At 49.1% G+C, this 17,390-nt stretch overlaps 1 protein-coding gene across 1 annotated transcript; it reads left to right on the forward strand.

Moving 5' to 3' along the window:
- Window positions 1-2: 2 nt before the first annotated feature.
- TTL (tubulin tyrosine ligase) lies at window positions 3-17,174 on the forward strand (the record flags this gene model as incomplete). The annotated part of the gene is made up of 7 exons (XM_026081578.1): window positions 3-150; window positions 3,621-3,699; window positions 5,439-5,671; window positions 8,841-8,976; window positions 9,074-9,343; window positions 10,599-10,742; window positions 12,972-17,174. Coding segments are annotated over 7 exons (1,125 nt in total), but the record flags the coding sequence as incomplete, so codon positions are not given.
- Between the last annotated feature and the right edge of the window lie 216 nt (window positions 17,175-17,390).

Here is a 17,390-nt window from a genome sequence, read left to right on the forward strand (position 1 = left end):
CCTTCGTGGTGCGGGACGAGAACAGCAGCGTCTACGCCGAGGTGTCCCGGCTCCTGCTGGCCACCGGGCACTGGCGGCGCCTCAGGAAGGACAACCCCCGCTTCAACCTCATGCTGGGCGAGAGGAACCGGCTCCCCTTCGGCCGGCTCGGTAAGGAGCGCCCCGGGGCCCGGCAGGGACCCCCCAACCTGCACCACCCCCCCCGCGGTCGGCGGGCTCTGGCATCGGCGGGGCCCCCGCGACAGGGTGGAGTCCCCCATGGCTTGTCACCGTGTCCTTTCACCCCCCATCTCCCCCCCTCTCCGGGGACACGGGGCTCTGGGCAAGGGCTGCCCCCCACCAGGGACCCCCAGAACCTGGGACAGGGAGCCCCGTGGTCCCCTGTCACACACACACACACACACACACACACGGAGATACAGGACCCTGGGCAAGGGCTGCCCCCTACCATGAGCAGGGCCTGTCTCCCTCAGGGATAACCTGGGAGGGGGAGCCCCATGGTCCCCTGTCACCCCCCCCCCCCAGGACCCCAGCCCCTGGGCGAGGGCTGCCCCCAGCCATGTGCGGGGCTCCTTGCAGCAGGGAGCCCGTGGCCACTCCAGCCCACGTTGCCCAGAACAAAGGGCCGGGGCCTGGGGGTCTCCGTGCAGCCGCCCGGCCCTGGAAGAGGCTGTCTGTGAAGCGGCTCTGCCCCGGAGACGAGCAGGTCCTGCCAAGAACCACATCCTCCGGCCAAGGCTCAAAGCGTTCCCCTCACCCTCCCACACCAAACTCCTGAGTGACAGTTTCTCCAGTGCCCCCCACAACACCCAGCTCAGCTTGGGGACAGCAACAGGGCCAGCACCATCAGGCCTGGGATGCTGGCAGGGGCGACGGCACCACAGGGACCCCCCTCCCTCAGCAGGGTGCTCCCTTTTTTTGGCTTCTGCATGGCGCCCCCACAGAGGCCATGGCCCCTGCCAGCTCTGAACCTGCCCAGATTATCCAGCAGTGAGGAGGCTGGGGCCATTTATTTTCACCGTTCACAGGGGGCTTCTGAAGCCCAGAGCGGGTGCGTGGGGGACATGGCAGTGCCGGTGGTGTCCCCATGCCTGGCAGGGGTTGCAGTGCCGAGCTCCCACATTACGCGAGCATTTCTGGGGTTTGAGGCTGCTGGGGGGAATGGGTCCGAGCCAGGCATGCTCGACCCCTCACACAGGAGCCAAGGCTGATGAGGATGTTTCTCGGCAGCAGCATGGTGAGGGTTACAGCACATCTGGTCCCTGTTTGGAGGGTTATTCCAGAGACTGTGTGTGTGTGTAGGGCCAGGCCATCCCCCCTCCTTTTCCTCCCTCACTGTCCGTCCCCATCTGTCACACTGCCAATATGCATGTCTGTGTCAGAGCAAGCCCCAGGAGCTTCCCCATGCTGATCTGTCCCCTGCCTGCCATGCGTGCCACCTGTCCCGCTGCAGACTCAGGGCCGTCCCTGAGCGCAGGGCAGCATAGCCAGCTCCTCAGCTCTAACCCCTAGGCCCTTCTCCCCCACCTGATGGGGAGCAGCCTGCCGGTGGGGAGGGAAAGGGCCATACACCGCCCACAAACAAGAGGAAAGAGACAAGCTAGGCACCAGCAGCGCTGCAGGGTGCAGCGGGGAGCAGAGGTGCACTGTCATTGCCCGTGGCTGGTTGTGAGCCAGCAGGAGCTGCGAGGCTGGCAGGTCTCCATGCACCGGGCCAGCTGCCGTCCTCACCCTGTGCTGGCTTCTGTTACCAGGCCCATTGGAGCAGGCTTCTCTCTGGTTTGGGTTCAGGACACTGCTAACCCCAGCAGATCAACGCACTCCCCTTCTGCAGTGCCCCATGTCGGCGTCTGACAGCTGGCAGGACCCTCCCAGCTGTGACATCCCTCCACACCAGACCCCATGTTACAGCCTGCTCCTCCACAGAGGTGCTCAGCAAACCAACAGGGGTATGCCTGCAAGATTTATCCAACAGCAGGTGTTTTCAAGCAGGTTTCAGCCTCTCCCATCCTCCTTTCTTCACCAGCCCCATTCCTCCATCACTGGTAACAAAATGGGCAGGTTACTGTGGGGCAGAGGCCACTCAGAGTGGTGGGCTTGCCTTTTGGACCTCTATTCTCCTGGGAACCAGCCAAAGTCAATAAACTGGAAACAGAAAGAAATTTGACAGGTTATACTAATTTCTTTCAGGAAATTAGTGGCTGGCAGTGCTAGACATGGAAGTACCTGAAGTTACAGATCTTTGGCTAGAAGGTGGTTTTCAGCTATCTTGTATTTAAAGATCAGGGAATAAAATAGTGACCCAATACAGATCCATGATTTGGGGGTTGAAATACCTAGTCAGTATCTGTGATCTTGCAGCTGCCTGGTCTTTAAGGTAACGTTTGCTCCAGGCCTTTTCTGCCAGGCAGACACCAAGGAGGGTAACTAAAACTCTGAATCCTGTTTCAGGGTCTAAATCACTCCCACAAGCATTTGTTTGAAAAGAGAAGGTGAAGAAGCAGCACACTGTTGTGTTTGGGGGATCTCACTGGTCCCAGGTATCATTTTAAACCAGAACATTTGATACAAAAGTGTTTCTCTTATGGATGCTCTTGTCAGATGGTGTCACCTGCTGTGTCACTCACCCCTTACGCATACATGTTCAGCTTCACTAGTGGTGTGGCAGAGACTGCACAACTGTCACCCAGATTTGCACTACCCTTTTGATGACTGCTGCCATCCTGCTCCCTGAGAGAGCTTCCTGCTGAGCGCAGGTGCTCATGTAGCTGGAGAGGGTGAAGCAAGGCAGGCCATGGTGTGAAGTCCAGTACTAGCAAGGATGTACCCATCTATCTGGCACTTCTGTTTGGTGCTTTATTTGGCTGGATACTGGGACCAGTTTGGGGTTTCCCAGCACAAGAAAGACATTGACATCCAGGCACTTGTGACTCTAGCAGAGGCCATCAGGAGAGTCTGGGGAACACAGGATGGCAGTCAAACACAGGGACAGAGGCCCAAAGAACCAGTGGCGTCTTCATTCTTGGACCTGCTCGGCCTTCGACTGGCCAACCTTCAAGCAGAGGTTGGAGCAGAGACTCCCCAGAGGTCCCATCCCACCCCAGTTATTTGGGAGGTGACTTGCTGTGTGCTGCCATAGGGAAGCAAGACTCAAATTCTCTTAACATTTCCCAGTGTTTCATGACATCTGGTCCTGAAGGGAATTCAACTGTAAATGGCAAACAAGGCCATTTCCTAAGCTGTGATCTTTGTGTCAGGGTGTGCTTCCCTGCATCTTTGCCCTGCACTTAGAGTAACTGAAATCCTGACCTTTAAAAATTGCCACTAGCAAATGGGGAACATTTCCAGGGTGGTTCTGCCAGTTCCCAGGGTGAATTAGGAAGACGTTCTCCTGCAGAAAATGGGAGTGTCATGTTCAAAACAGACTTGAATAAATGCATGATTTTTCTTAACTTAAAAAAAAAAAGAAAATGCAGGAGCCAGTATCAGCCTAGAGCTCATGTCTGTGATATAGGGCAAGGAAGTGGCCTCACTTCTCAACTACATAGGTTCTTTGCACCAAGCTGATGTTTTTCCTTCGTTAATTGAGAAGTTTGTCTCAACTCTGTTTCCCCTTGTAGGCCATGAACCTGGACTTGTGCAGCTGGTGAATTACTACAGGGGAGCAGACAAGCTGTGCCGCAAAGCGTCTCTGGTGAAGTAAGAAAGTCACTGAAATGTTAGGTGGGATTGGCAGGAATTTTTCTTCTAACCACTGTCAAGTGTTGAACCTGTTCTGAGGGTGTTTCGCAGAGAACAGCTGACAAAATCGGCTCTGGGATTGTGGTAGCTTGTGCTGTCTTCAGACTCCTCTGCTGGTCTCCACAGCTATCTGTGTGCACAAAGAGCTCTGGGTAACTTCAAGGGAAATGCTGTTTCCCCTGCATTACATCTGCTTGAAACCATAGAGTGTATTGAATCAGGCAGACAGGAGTAAAAGAAAAAGAGCCAAATCAAAAAACAAAACAGTATCTGGTCTTTTTCCTTATAGATAGATTAAAATCTTAATTAAAACCTGCTCCTTTTATTCTCTATATCATACAGAGATGAGGCCCTAATGTGCCTTTAGCTAATCAGATTTATTGGCCAAACAAATGCTCAGAGATATCTCCAGGAAGAGCTGGCTTGGGGAATTATTTCTGCATGACCAGCCATACCAGGATCTCCTGGGGAAACGGGGGTGAGCTTTCACTGTAGGTGGCCACAGCCCATGTGCTAGCTTTGCAGCTGTTAGATTATCTTCCTGTCAGAGCTGTTGGTCTCCTTCAAGTGTTTGATTCCATGTTAGCGTCTGTCCTGCCTCTTGCTGACAGAGTCCTGCAGACAACATATGCTGGTCCGAGGCCTCTCCCTCCTCCCCTACAAAGAACCTGCCCCCCCATGCTTTTCCCATAGTGGTGAAGGTGTTTGTCAGGAACTAACTGTATTTTTAAACAAGCATTCACTGAGCTCTCCACCTGTATTTCTGTGCAGCCCATGGTCTGGAGCACAACAGCACCTCAAGCTGCTTATGAACCCCAAAGGACCACAAATGGCATTCCTCTGACACAGGCATCCCAGGGTGTCACTGACTGACTGCTGTTTCAACAGAGAGACACAAATGTACAGAAAGTGTCAGCAAGTCGATAGTTCTGCTCTGACCTTAAGCGAAACAGAGTGAACATTCAGAGAGACAGGGAGTTCCCTCGACTCTGAAAGAAAACAGACCTGGCCTCCAATGATGAGAGTTCACTGTCATCTCTAGACAGAACTGTAAGAGAGAGTGTCTGCCAGAAGGAACAGGGATTGCACGATGCAAGAGGGATCCCCAGAGACCTCAGAACATGAAATGTGTGTCTGTGTCCTTGCGTTCAGTAGGTTCCCAGTGGTCTTGATCCACAGTTGGGAAACCTGTCCTGAATTCGGTAGGGATGGGACCAAGAGCTAAGCACCAGAATAGAGAACATTACTGCTCTGGCTTCCCTTTTCCCTGCTGTGATTACAGCTTCCTTCCTGACCCATTACACTTTGCAGCATACCTTACCTTCACTCCGCATTAGCAATGTGGAGCATCCCCAGTGACCTTGTGCAGAGATGATGCAGGGAGTCCGTCACAAGCTCTAGTTCCATGTAAACATCTCTACTGGTTGTTTCCCGATATCCATAATACCCACGACATGTTTAACAAAAGAGTGCAGGTCTGGTTCAAAGAGCAGGCTGCAGCTTGGGGGTGCCATGGTCTCTGTAGGAAAACCCTAATTTCAAGGGTCTAAGAAAAATATAATTTATCACAGACTCTGTGCTAACTGCTATTCATCACAAAGCAAAAGGGCCCAGTTAATGAGGATTTGTACTTGCTAAATTTTGTCCTCGCAGGTGGGGATGCACTGAAGATTAACAGCCTGTCTCTCTTTACCCAGGCTAATCAAGACGAGCCCTGAACTATCAGAGTCCTGCACGTGGTTCCCTGAGTCATATGTGATTTACCCAACAAACCTGAAGACCCCTGTGGCTCCAGCACAGAATGGAATTCGTCATCTCATAAACAACACACGGACAGATGAGCGGGAAGTGTTCCTGGCAGCTTACAACAGGCGGCGGGAAGGCAGAGAAGGCAATGTGTGGATCGCCAAGTCCTCAGCTGGTGCCAAAGGTTCATTCTGCAGCAAAACAAGCCACCTTCTTGCTATTCTTTACTCTTTTCTTGGTCTGTAGAGTCCCAGGAGTTTGGCTCAGTCCAGCTTATCTCTAGCCTGTCTGGAAAGGCCTTTCCAACCAACTGCACACCAGTCAGGCCAGTATAGGGCTCTCCTTTCTCTGCTTGGTGGCATGGGGCCCCTGACATGCATCGTGGTATGCATGTGTTCCCTAGGACATGGATGGCAATGATGGGACCACCCTTTTCCCCTCATGTACCTCAACATGAAGGTTTGCTGCAGGGAGAAGGCAGCAGGGAGCTGGGAATAGGCGAGGGGAATGTGGAGAGCAGGAGAAAAGGGGAGCAGAATAGCATATAGGGAGGAGGGCAGCAAGGACAGCAGTGAGGGTGGGGAGCCCGGTTCTCCCTACCGCAGCTGAGGCTGATTTCAGCTGGGCAGAAATACCACTGCTTGTCTTCCAGCCGAACCCAAATGTCTGGCACCCAGTGGCCTAGACATGGTCACACTGAGAGACTTGACTGGGCAGCCACGAACTCAGAGCATCCAGTTACACCCCAGCCTCAGGGGCAAGTACCAGAGCAAACACAAGCAATGCCATATCTGTATTTCCCTTCAGTGAGAATAAGGCAATCGATATCTACGTAGTCATGTGTCCCTCCTTGTTCTGGGGTCATCACACTGCTCGTTCCACAGAAATAATGAGCTATTAGAAGATAGAGCTGGACACAGCTATAGATGTAATACTTTGATAACTATTTGCTGTTAATGTCTGTCAGTTGCAGCAGTATCACTGGCACGTTTTCAGAATTGCTTTATAAAAACTTGGCATGTGTGCAGACCTCAGACAGCAGAGCCAAGCCTGAGTAATTACCTGGTCTTTTCAAAGGGAACAAGCCCACAAGTGTTATGCATATTTGCAGTCACTTTTGATGAAATCTTACAGAAATCAAGAGGGAATGTGAAAGCCAGAGGTGGCTGTGAGGAGGCTGCATGATATAACCATCCTTCGTGCAGGCTTCTTCCATTGCTCTGTTCTCTTGGCTCTGTTACACAGAAGCATCAGAAGAGCATGTTTATCTTCATCAAGGAGGAAGAGGAGATGAGTGTTTTTGTCACTCCACTGAGGGGGAACATGTCTGTGTGGTTTAGCTGTCTGGCAAAGAACCAGCCTGCACAATTGAAAAGGCCATTGCTGTTGTTCGCTGCAGCAGGGAGAGGTTTAAACTCTCCACAGACTTTAATCAAGTGTGATCCCATCCTCTTCTTTTTTGTAATTAAAGCAGAGTAACCCTTTGTATTCATCAGTGTGCTGCAGAACCCAGGTTGGAAATTAAACTGGAAAGCAGAGCCTCATGTTAATCTTCTAGATGGCACTTTTAAATGTCTGGGGATTACTTCCAACAAAGAAGAAAGCTTGTTGCCATTAATTGCCCAGGCAGATCTGGCTCAGACAACCCCTGGCTCAGGACAGTTCTAGTGGAGCTTGGTTGTCCACCAGTAAAAGGAAAATTAAGGTTTAGGATGTCCTGACTTAAAAGTTGGGAAATTTTCAACTGGGGCTAGAGGTTTTTGAGAAAAGGGACAGCAGCCCCACATAAGCTGCTTTGCTGCCTCACTGGGTTGCTGGATAGGTACACAGTTAAGCTAACCTCCCTACTCAATTCACCATCTGTCCAGGGCAGAACTGATGCCTGCTGATATTCCCACTGCAAATTTTATGGGCAGTACTGGTTTAAAAATATGTTGCTTTCCTCCTTTTCCCAGGGCATAGCCTTGTGGTTGTATCAATGCAAGCGTTTGCTTGGCTCTGCTGTGATCGAGGGACTAAAAACATCTTTCCAAAAAGTAAAAAAAAGAGAAGAGGGAGAAGGTTACTTTGATGAAAGTACCTCCTTTTTGTGGAAGGAGGAAAGGGCATCAGTGGGGTAAATACTAGCAGGTATGCAAAGCACAGAGCAGTGAGTGTAGAAAGTCCCTGCAGGACCGTCTCAACAGTGACCTTCAGAAGTCCCAGCTAGGAGCTATGATTCCCATGGGATGCTCCTGTCAAGACCTGTGTGTGCTCCAAACCAGTGCTCTCTCACTGGTGCCTTCTTGAAGAGCGTTTGTCTCTTTTACTTAGTATTTCCTACAGAAAACTAAGCACAAAATGGAGACTAAATCATCAGCTTTAGTCCAAAAGGTTAGTAAAGGCCTGAAGACTAGGTGTAGTACCAGAGAGATGTTAGATAATTTTATCCAAGCTGGTTCATCCCTACTGCAGCACTGTGCCATTCCTTTATCAACTCCCAGAAGGCATATACTCTGTTTTCATTGCTTTGCAACAGTGGTTTCATATTTGGACTTGCAAGAAATGAACAGTGACAACTTCAGCCAAAAGCTGGCAGTATTTGAAAGATGGGTCTAACTTCTTTATTGAAGGGTTTTCACGGCATGGGAAAATGCAGATAACAAAGATAAGCATTTTGAAAAAGTTCTTTGCCTAATTCAGTGATCATTTTAACAGTAACTTAAATGGACTTAGCGGGGGAACATTGTTTGCACATCTGCACTGTCTGGCAGAGAGAGAAGCCAGGCAGCTGAGAGGGGGAGAAAGTCTGAATCAAGGATCAAATCCCCCTCCCCAAATAAACAAAATAAAGAAAAACCCCACAAACATACTTCCAAAAACCTTGCCCCCCAAACTGCTGAAAAAACAGGAAAAACAAAACGAAATTCAAAAAATGCTGAAGAAACCACTCCCCACAAAGCCCTGCTGCAAGAAGACATGGCATAAAAGGAAACAAAATCCTACAGACTAAGTAATTGCTTCACTGCCTGCCAAGATCCCTGTCTTCTGTGCACCCACTCACATCTAAATAGCCAACCCTTTGCAGACGAGCCCCATGGAGGCCATACCCTCAGTTCCCGTCCGCTTTAGCTGCAGTCACTGGGGAGCCAAACTCCTCGCAGCATGGGAAAGGGAGATCCCTCAGCAAAATTACTGCCGGATGCTGAGTGGACGTAGCATCGCTCTTGCACTGACCAGCCCCGGGGGCTGTGGGTTCTTGCACATTTCCTGTCTTCTTGGAGAATGAGCCATGGTCTGTTTGGGCCTTGAAAATGCTCCAACAAAGGTAGGAGGCTCCTCTGCCTAATTTTTTCTTTGCCTTTCTGTACCAGGGGAAGGGATCCTGATTTCTTCAGAAGCTGCAGAGCTCCTGGACTTCATCGATGAGCAGGGACAAGTGCATGTGATTCAGAAATATCTAGAGAATCCTCTGCTTTTGGAGCCAGGGCATCGCAAGTTTGACATCAGGTAAGCTTTTCTGCGTGGCTTTTGTAACATTGGTTTGCATTTCTGTGTAGTTTCTTTTTAAGCCACTGAGACTTGGGCTTGTTCTCCTGCCCCCCAGGAGCTGGGTTCTCGTGGATCATCAATATAATATCTACCTCTACAGAGAGGGTGTCCTGCGGACCTCTTCCGAACCATATAACAGTGCTAATTTCCAGGACAAAACCTGCCACTTGACCAATCACTGCATTCAGAAGGAATATTCCAAAAACTACGGGCGGTATGAGGAAGGGAACGAAATGTTCTTTGAGGAGTTCAACCAGTACCTGATGGATGCCCTGAACACGACACTTGAGAATAGCATCTTACTGCAAATCAAACACATAATAAGGTAACCAGCTGCCTTTTGTGTATGGGAACATAACGCTTTGGTAGTAAGCAATGTGTATGGACACAACTGGGTTAACAGGCAGACAGACAAGGGAAGTGTTTCAGTTGCATGGGTCAGGGATTATGAGCCAGAGATAAATTTAAGGTAAAGCCAGAAACACCCCAATGTCATTGCTCAATGAAAACAGAGAAGAGGTACTCTAGAGGTGCTGTGCTCTGAAGGGTATATGTCAGTGTGTCTCTGTTTTGCCACCAGTCAGATCACTTGGCAAGGTAGATGGGATTTACCAGGTGGGACAAGAAGTTGGGGAATTCAGTGGATGGAAAGACAGGACAAGGAGAGGTTGAGGTGAAAGACAGAAGGCTTAATAGGGGAAATGAAACAGGACCAAGTCTGCAGGATCTCACTGCTCCCCTACTGTCAGCAGACAGCAGTGAAACAGGTTCGCACAGGTTCTCTTGTCCTATTCAGTCCACGCAGAGCTGGCTAGCACTACCGGCTGCTTCCTGAGCACAAATGGAAAAAGCCTGGAGAGAGATCTCTTAGAAATCATGCTGCCACAGAGAAACCAGGTCGTGACAATGTGATCCTCTATAGCAGAATTTGCTTTGCAGAAGCTCCACTGCTGTCATTTACGCTGAAAAGACATGACACAATCTTTGAGGGACTCAGAGGCAAATGAGTTCGTAGCAGCAGCAGCTCCCTGGGGGACCTTGTACAGCCCTTTGCAGCTCTGCCTTCTGCTCCAGGTTGTAATTGCACATCCTGTTTTTCCACCTGCCTAATCCAGTTTTGAGGGTGGATGCTGCTTCCCAGCTCTTTGGGAGTTCACTTGGGGTATCTAAGACTGTCGACATGTGTTTTGATGGTTGCATCATCTCACTTACAGGGACCTGGTTATCATGACACGTGTTGGATGTAGCTTGTAATTCAGGGGCTGGTAAATGACATGCAACTATCAGGCCTCCAAGTATGCTTTTATTACAAAAGCTTACAAAGAAAAAGTCCCTCAGGTTCTCCAGGATGCTGAGGACTCACAGCACAAGCCAAGTCTGATGGGACTGCAGAGGGGCACTGCCTGCTTATTTGTGTCAGCTGCAGAAAGTGTTGCTCCCTGCACTTGATGCTCCAGTCAGTCCCAAGGCGAGAGAATTCCCCTCTGCTTAACCACACTGTGCACGGACCTTGGAGGCTGCAGTGCAACTGATACATCTGGAGGATTTTTAATCCTGGGTCTCTGTTTCTCCCTTCACAGAAGCTGCCTTATGTGTATAGAGCCTGCAATCAGCACAAAGCATCTTCACTACCAGAGCTTCCAGCTCTTTGGCTTTGACTTCATGGTTGACGAGGAGCTGAAAGTCTGGCTGATAGAGGTCAATGGGGCCCCAGCTTGTGCCCAGTGAGTAATCAGTCTCTGTAATATACTTGTAATATAACTATATTGTATCACCCGGCTCACCAAAAACATGGCTGGGTTCCAGCTTCAGGTAAAAAAGGTGGGAAAAAATGAATGGCAGAGGGGTTTTCCAGGCTAACCCATTCCAGAAACTGCTCTAAGTGCCAGTCGATATAGGTTTGTTGCTCTTGCCTCGGTGCTTGGTATCCAGTTTCTTTCCAGTATGAGATGAGCCCTATCCTCAGTTTCTGGACAGATGGATTTGAATATAACTATGGTCCTTTTTATTGGCACTACTGAGTTGAAGGTAAGTTGCAGAGTTAACAGCTGGGGGCTCAGGTGGTTTCTTAGTCTCACTTGTGGAGCCAATGGCAGCTGGTCTTCACCTGAACACGAGATAAATCAATAGCATTAAGGGCAGTTGTTGGAAGCAAGTGACTAAATTTGCGGGGAGCAGGACCCCAGGTACATTGTGGATGCTGCAGATGTTGGGTCAAAGCCTCCACCAGCAACAGGGAGGCTGTGACAACCAACCATGGCCATGAACTTACCTGCATTGGCACAGCAGGAGCTGCTGTATTATGTGATCGAGACAACTGCAGAAGATAAGGACACTACAAATCTTTGCTAAATCATCATCTATACTGTATACAAGCCCAACAAAATAGAACAGGCTGTACATGCTCTGATATGTCTCACTGATAATTAATATACCTGCACACTGATTCACCAAAGCTGCTGACTGGGTGATGGTCTCTTTGGTGGGAGATACTGGATCTTGACAGATGATTCCTTTCTCTCCCTCCCTTCCTTCCTCTCCATCCCTCTTCCCTTCCTCCTGTTCCCTCACCCTCTCACTCGCTCCACCACCCCCCACCCCACCCTCTCTCCTTCTTCTTGAGGGGTCACCTTGTATAATGTTAGTGCTGTTACCTGTGTGTTCATTCTCTTTGACTTCCATATGCACATGGATAACGCATGCTTGCAGCTGGGGTGTTAGCATCAGCACCCAGTTATCGTAATTTTTGAAAATTGAGGCTAAAGAGAACTTTGTCCAAATCCTCGGATGGTTTTCCTAGTGTTCAGGCTCAAGGAACATGAAAAAGCAGTTGTTGGTGGTTTGAGAACATCAGCACTCCTCAGAAATCTGTCAAGGTCTAGTTAGCATCAACAGTCTGCAACTGCACATGGACTGGATCAAAAAGAATGGGGAGACTCACCCTGCTATGCCAAATTGTTATAGACTTTGAAATACTTCTTGAATTTTATTACAGATTGTTGCAGGGGCTGTTGCTATGTGGATTTTGGTTGCAGCAATGCCCTGTTTGCTTTGTGCCTACATGGGCACTTGGAAGTAATTGAAAGCAGCTGATTCAGGTTTGGGCTATTTGCAGCTCTACCTTGTGCAGCTATTCTAATTTATAGCATCCATATCACGCAGTTCCCATTTAAGAGAAAAAAATTTGGCTGTTGAAAGCAGTAACATTCCCAGGAGCTCAAAAAGCCTCTCTCTGTCATGTAGCCCCAGCTGCACAAGGTGAAAAACATTGTTAATCCTAGTAAAGATAGCTTTGGTACTAAAAACATACCAGATGCTAGCATGTTCAGTGAGATTACATGTGTATTTCCTTCAGCAGAAAATGAAGCTGTTGTTAACTCATTCTCAAACACCTTGTCTCGCCTCTCCCTTTTCATCAACCTTGCCATGGTGAAACACATCCAACTCTTCCAGAGGGGTCCAGCAAAATCTCTGTGCCTGGCCCACAAGCTAATGTGTGCAGTTGCACACCAGTGCCGTATTTGTTCAGACCGTGCTTGCCTCAGAGCAGCCCATCCGGGGGTGTCCCCACATGTATAGGGTCTGGTATGATGCTTGTGAGTCCCTGAGCTGGGAGACTGGTAGAGGGGGTACTCAGCTCATGCCCATGCATCCTATAGTGATTCAAGGCTAGGGCCTGAGGGGGTAGATACTCTGCTTAGGAGCTTGTTCTGATGGTAGACTTAGGTTTTGTGATCCCATCTGGCAGGGAGCAATGTTGGGAATGGGAGCCTGTTGAAAAAGAAGGCAGTTACTGGGGTGAGAGGAGAGGAACCTGAAGAGATGCCAGCCACCTCCTGTATGTCACTCTACAGCTCCTGCTGGGAAAATGCGTATCTGGATAAAAAAGAGGTTGGGGTCCTGCTGGTTTACCCTGCTTGGGCATCTTACTCTCTTTCTCTCTTGTCTTTTAGGAAGCTGTATGCAGAGCTCTGCCAAGGAATTGTGGATGTAGCCATCTCTAGTGTTTTCCCCCTCAGTGACACTGGGCAGAAGATGAGCCAGCCATCAATCTTTATCAAGCTGTGATGACGACAGGAACGTCTCTGCTGAGTACAGAGAGAGACTGCACCCACTGGGTCAGAGCAGTTCAATGGCTTATTTCAGTATCATGCCAAAAAGGGATAGAGACAGGCAGCTTCTTTTCTTTTCTTTTTTTTTTTTTTTGGAAAATCATGGGGAAAACCAACAAAACAGCTCCCATGCAGAGCTGGGACGAGCCAAAACTGCTTAGACAACTCTGTCTGCATTCACCAAAATTCACTTTAGAAACAGCTCATGTGACTTCGATATCTGAAACAAATCTCTCTGGGAGAACAGCAAAATTACCTTAAAATGAAACTCCAACAGGGATACAACAATACTCTATTAGCTCATCCTTTTCTATAGAGAAACATTGTTTTTTTAAGGCAATTGAGCAAAGAGTACAATGATCATCTGGGATGTCGTGGCTGGGAAGTTGTCCTCCTCCCGCTGTGTTTCTTCTTTCCTCACCTACTGCATCGTTAGTGCCTTAGCTCAGCTCCAAATAGGTGACTCCTTTCCTTTGTTCCTGCCCTATTATGTAGAAAGGAACAAGTTCTCTTGCGTCACAAGATGCATAAAACCAGGAACACTGAGAATTTGGTCTCCTTAGGTCATTTTCCAAGCTGGCTGGCTGAACACCCAGGCAATGACTGGATGAAAGGGTGCTGAACTGCGGGGTGGTGAATTAAGCCAAGCAATGAAGGCAATTTTGTTTATTTATAGTTATCCCTTTTCCTAATGAGATTTGAATCAGGTTCCATCCAAGTCTAATGTAGTTGGATCCCATTTAAAAAAAGGTAGAGAGACCCCCTCAATGCTGACCTGCAAGCTGTAGGATTTCTAGCATTGCTGTCTTGCTGGGAGTGTTTCAAACGGCAGAAACCCAATCTCCTCAGAAAGCTTCTTTGGAGACACTGCAGTGAATATAGGCTCTTCTGTCAGCTTCCACCTTAATACATTTGAGACTCAAATGTAAAACCTTTCAGCCCAACCGATTTTTATTCCTTTTGATCCAGCCAATTTTATTGTCCTCTGTTCAACAAATATTGCACTTTTCTACCCTGAACAGAGTCTAGTGCTCTGTCCCAGCTGGGGGGAAGATGCGTAAGGTTTTGTAGATTTTGTAGACCAAGAGAGAGACTCCTTGTGTATAGGCTTGCCAAACAGCTGGGACAGGCAGGCATTTTGGAGGGGAAGGGGGTAAAATTCCTTGAGGTCCCTGAATTTCAGAACTAACATCTGTTTTGAGTGTAACCTAAATTCCTGGAATATTCGGTTTACCTGAATTTTTAGCACGTCCCTCCTAAGCCAGGGCTCTTTGCAGAGTGCAGTGGCATTCATAGCAGCAGTTGGCTTTGCTAGGTGGTGCGTGGCCTGCGCTGTGTCCCAAATTTTCCGAACAGAGGCACAAAGTTTAACAATTAAGTCTCAGGAGGCTGCAGCAATGTCTGCAAAGAACTGAGTGCTTGCAGGCTCCCCATTAAAGTTTGGGTTGTGCATCAGTGGTACTGAATTTGAGTTTCTTTACACACATTGCACGCGATGTGGGGATGTACCTTAGCACTGAGATTGCATGTTTTTAAACATGGTTAAGCGCAGATTACAAATAAGCACCTGTGCGAGCAACACAACTACTGCCCAACATGGTAGGAAGGAGATGGGTTGTTTTATTGAGATTCCCTCCAGTGCTGCATAGGAAAGCATCATGGAAAACTGAAGCTTTGGGGATTTTAATTGATTGCAGCAGGAGAGCAGGCTGTGCTGCCAAGGTCAGGGCCATGTTCTGCTGCCTCTGGCAAGGAGAGATGGTTGGCAATGAAAAAAACCAGACCTGGTTCATGTTACCCAAAGCAAACAAACAAGAAGAGCTCATGGAGGTTACAAGCTTCTGGCTGCCCATGTTTAATGGGAAGTGAATCAAGCAGTGTGATTTCTGCCTCCCACAAACAATCCCAGCACTTTGACATCCTCACCTTTGCTCGTGGCTGAGATTTCACAGGTCTTCCTGCCAGCGTAGAGCTCTGTGAGCAAATGATCCTGCCACCTTCTGTAGGCAGGACTGAAGCATCCACCCCTCCTTGGAGTGATGGATTTTTGATTGTGCTGTGCCTGGGCGGACATTCATTGCAACATGCTATGAACAGACTGCTTAGCAAAACCCAAAAGAAGTGTTGCAGAGAGGAAGCAAGGCAAGCGCTTCGTAAATGCTCTGAAGTGCTGCATGGACCAGAGTCTGCATGGTGTGTGGCAGACACAAGGTGCGCTGGAGCTGGAAAGCGGTTCAGTTGCTGCACGCTGGGAAGCAACAAGGAGTGATAGCCGCATGCGAATGGGGCATCTGCTTTGTTTCTCTGGGCTGTGTGCGAAGGAGGCCTGGACTCCGAGTGCGGGTGGGTGGTTTTGTTTCCAGCAATGCCCCAAACGCCGGGTCCAGTGTCTGGCTTTGCTGCACCTTCTGTGTTTTCAGAGGAGGGACTGTGAACTCTTCAGTTTATGAGCCAGAAAGTGATGGGGAAATGGTGGGTCATAAGCTGGGAGAAGGGGGTATGAGGGAAGGGCTGTCTGGGTGTCCTAACCTCATGGTAGCACACAGGTGTTAAAATTACCCTGCAGACCAGACAAAGCATAGTGTCAACACTCCCAGGTAAAATGTGCTAGACCCCTCTTTATTTTCCCTTTGCCGTGAATTCAAAAATTAAAACACTCCCTTCCTTAGCGTACATAACGTTAGATCCCTGCCGATGTAGTGGGATAAGGCTAGGAAAGCAGCCTGGATGCAGGGAAAAGCAGCATCTTTTATCAGCACAGCTGATACAGCCAGGAAGAGCAGCGACTGAGGAACCTCTGCATAACTCCAAGGCCTTTTCTTCCCCCTTTTCACCTCAGGTTGCATTGAGATACTTTCCCAACTGGCTATTTCTGCTGCTCAACTAAAAGCAGGGTTTCAACTCTGGTAAAGCAATGGCCATAGGTGATGCAGTTATTCATAACCTGCCTTATCAGCTGGATTTTAGAGAGAGAGTGATTCAGGGACTCTTTAATCATTGGTTTGTTTGCTGAATTCTTTAGAAATAAGCAACAGCCTCTGGAGGAAAACACTGGGTACCGTGTGTGAGCATTTACCATCTCCCCTCAAAGCGCTCCCCCAACCAAAGCACAGGAGATAAATGCTAAAGGATGGCCAGTACGGTGCCTATGGTTTTGCCCAAATTATTAGCCCAATTTATTATTTATTCGGTGGAGCAGAGAATGATATGGATACAGCTGAGGCCTGAGCATTGCGACTATGGGTGCACCTTGTAAGCAATGCTCACAAACTTTTCTGTTTTTAGGAAAAAATGCAAAAATAAATGTTTTCTAGCTTAATTCAGCTAAAAGGGCAACAGAAAAGGTCTTACTCTCTTTCCTAAGCTTTCACAGAGGATGGTGCTGGATTTCAGGAAGATCCCTTCCATAGTCTTAGCAGTTGTATCCCATTAGTCCAGCCATAAAGGATTTCAGACCCAGATGCTCCAGTTGTGTTTTCCAGTAGGGTCTGGTCCAGCTGGAGCCTGGGTTTCAGTTAACTCCCCTATGGCTTCTCTCATACCAGGTTAATTGTGACTGCCGAGCAACAGCTCTCGCGCTCCCACCAAAATCCCGTGGCCGGCCGCAGCCTGCGGAAAACCGTGGGGTTGTCCAAAAGGCTGGAAAGCAGCTTCATCCGGGTGGTCCAGCTCCTGTCCCCTGCTGTAATCAAAGCCCTTTGGGACTGCTTGCATGTCTCTGGTCCAAGCATTTCTTGTTCTCTGAGTGCTGCTCTCCGCTAGGAGAGCAATGCCATGCTGTAAGTAAGTTAATAATTGTGTGTCATTATCAGTGTCAGCTACAATAATCCGCAGAAAACTATGGCCTTGAAAGGATTGGAGGCCGTCGCTGGGACAGACATACAGAGCTCCTGGACTCATGGTCCCCGGGCTCTAGTTTGCGTTTCCAAAGTACTCTCGTGCAAGTGTATGTGTACACGGCCGGCGGGACCTCGAGTGGCACGTGGTTCTCCGGTGTTTGTATTCAGATCTGTCCTAAACCACCATTAAAAAGAGCAAATCTCAGAGGCTGCAGCATTCCCATGGGACAGTGGGTCCCGGGGCTCTGGGGCCAGCAGATCAGCTGGGAAACGCTCCTGCCTGCCCCCACGACGAACGTTTCTGCCTCTCGCTCGGTGGCGGGGCAGGGGGGGTATTTGGAGGGTTTGGGGCTGAGTTTGCACGCGTTGGGTGTGCAGCCCTGTGCCTCCCCGCCTGCTTCCTCCGAGGAGCTGGGGGCCG

The sequence above is a fragment of the Apteryx rowi genome, unplaced genomic scaffold (genome assembly GCF_003343035.1).
Source record: "Apteryx rowi isolate R43461 unplaced genomic scaffold, aptRow1 scaffold_555, whole genome shotgun sequence".
In the NCBI taxonomy this organism is placed as follows: Eukaryota; Metazoa; Chordata; class Aves; order Apterygiformes; family Apterygidae; genus Apteryx; species Apteryx rowi.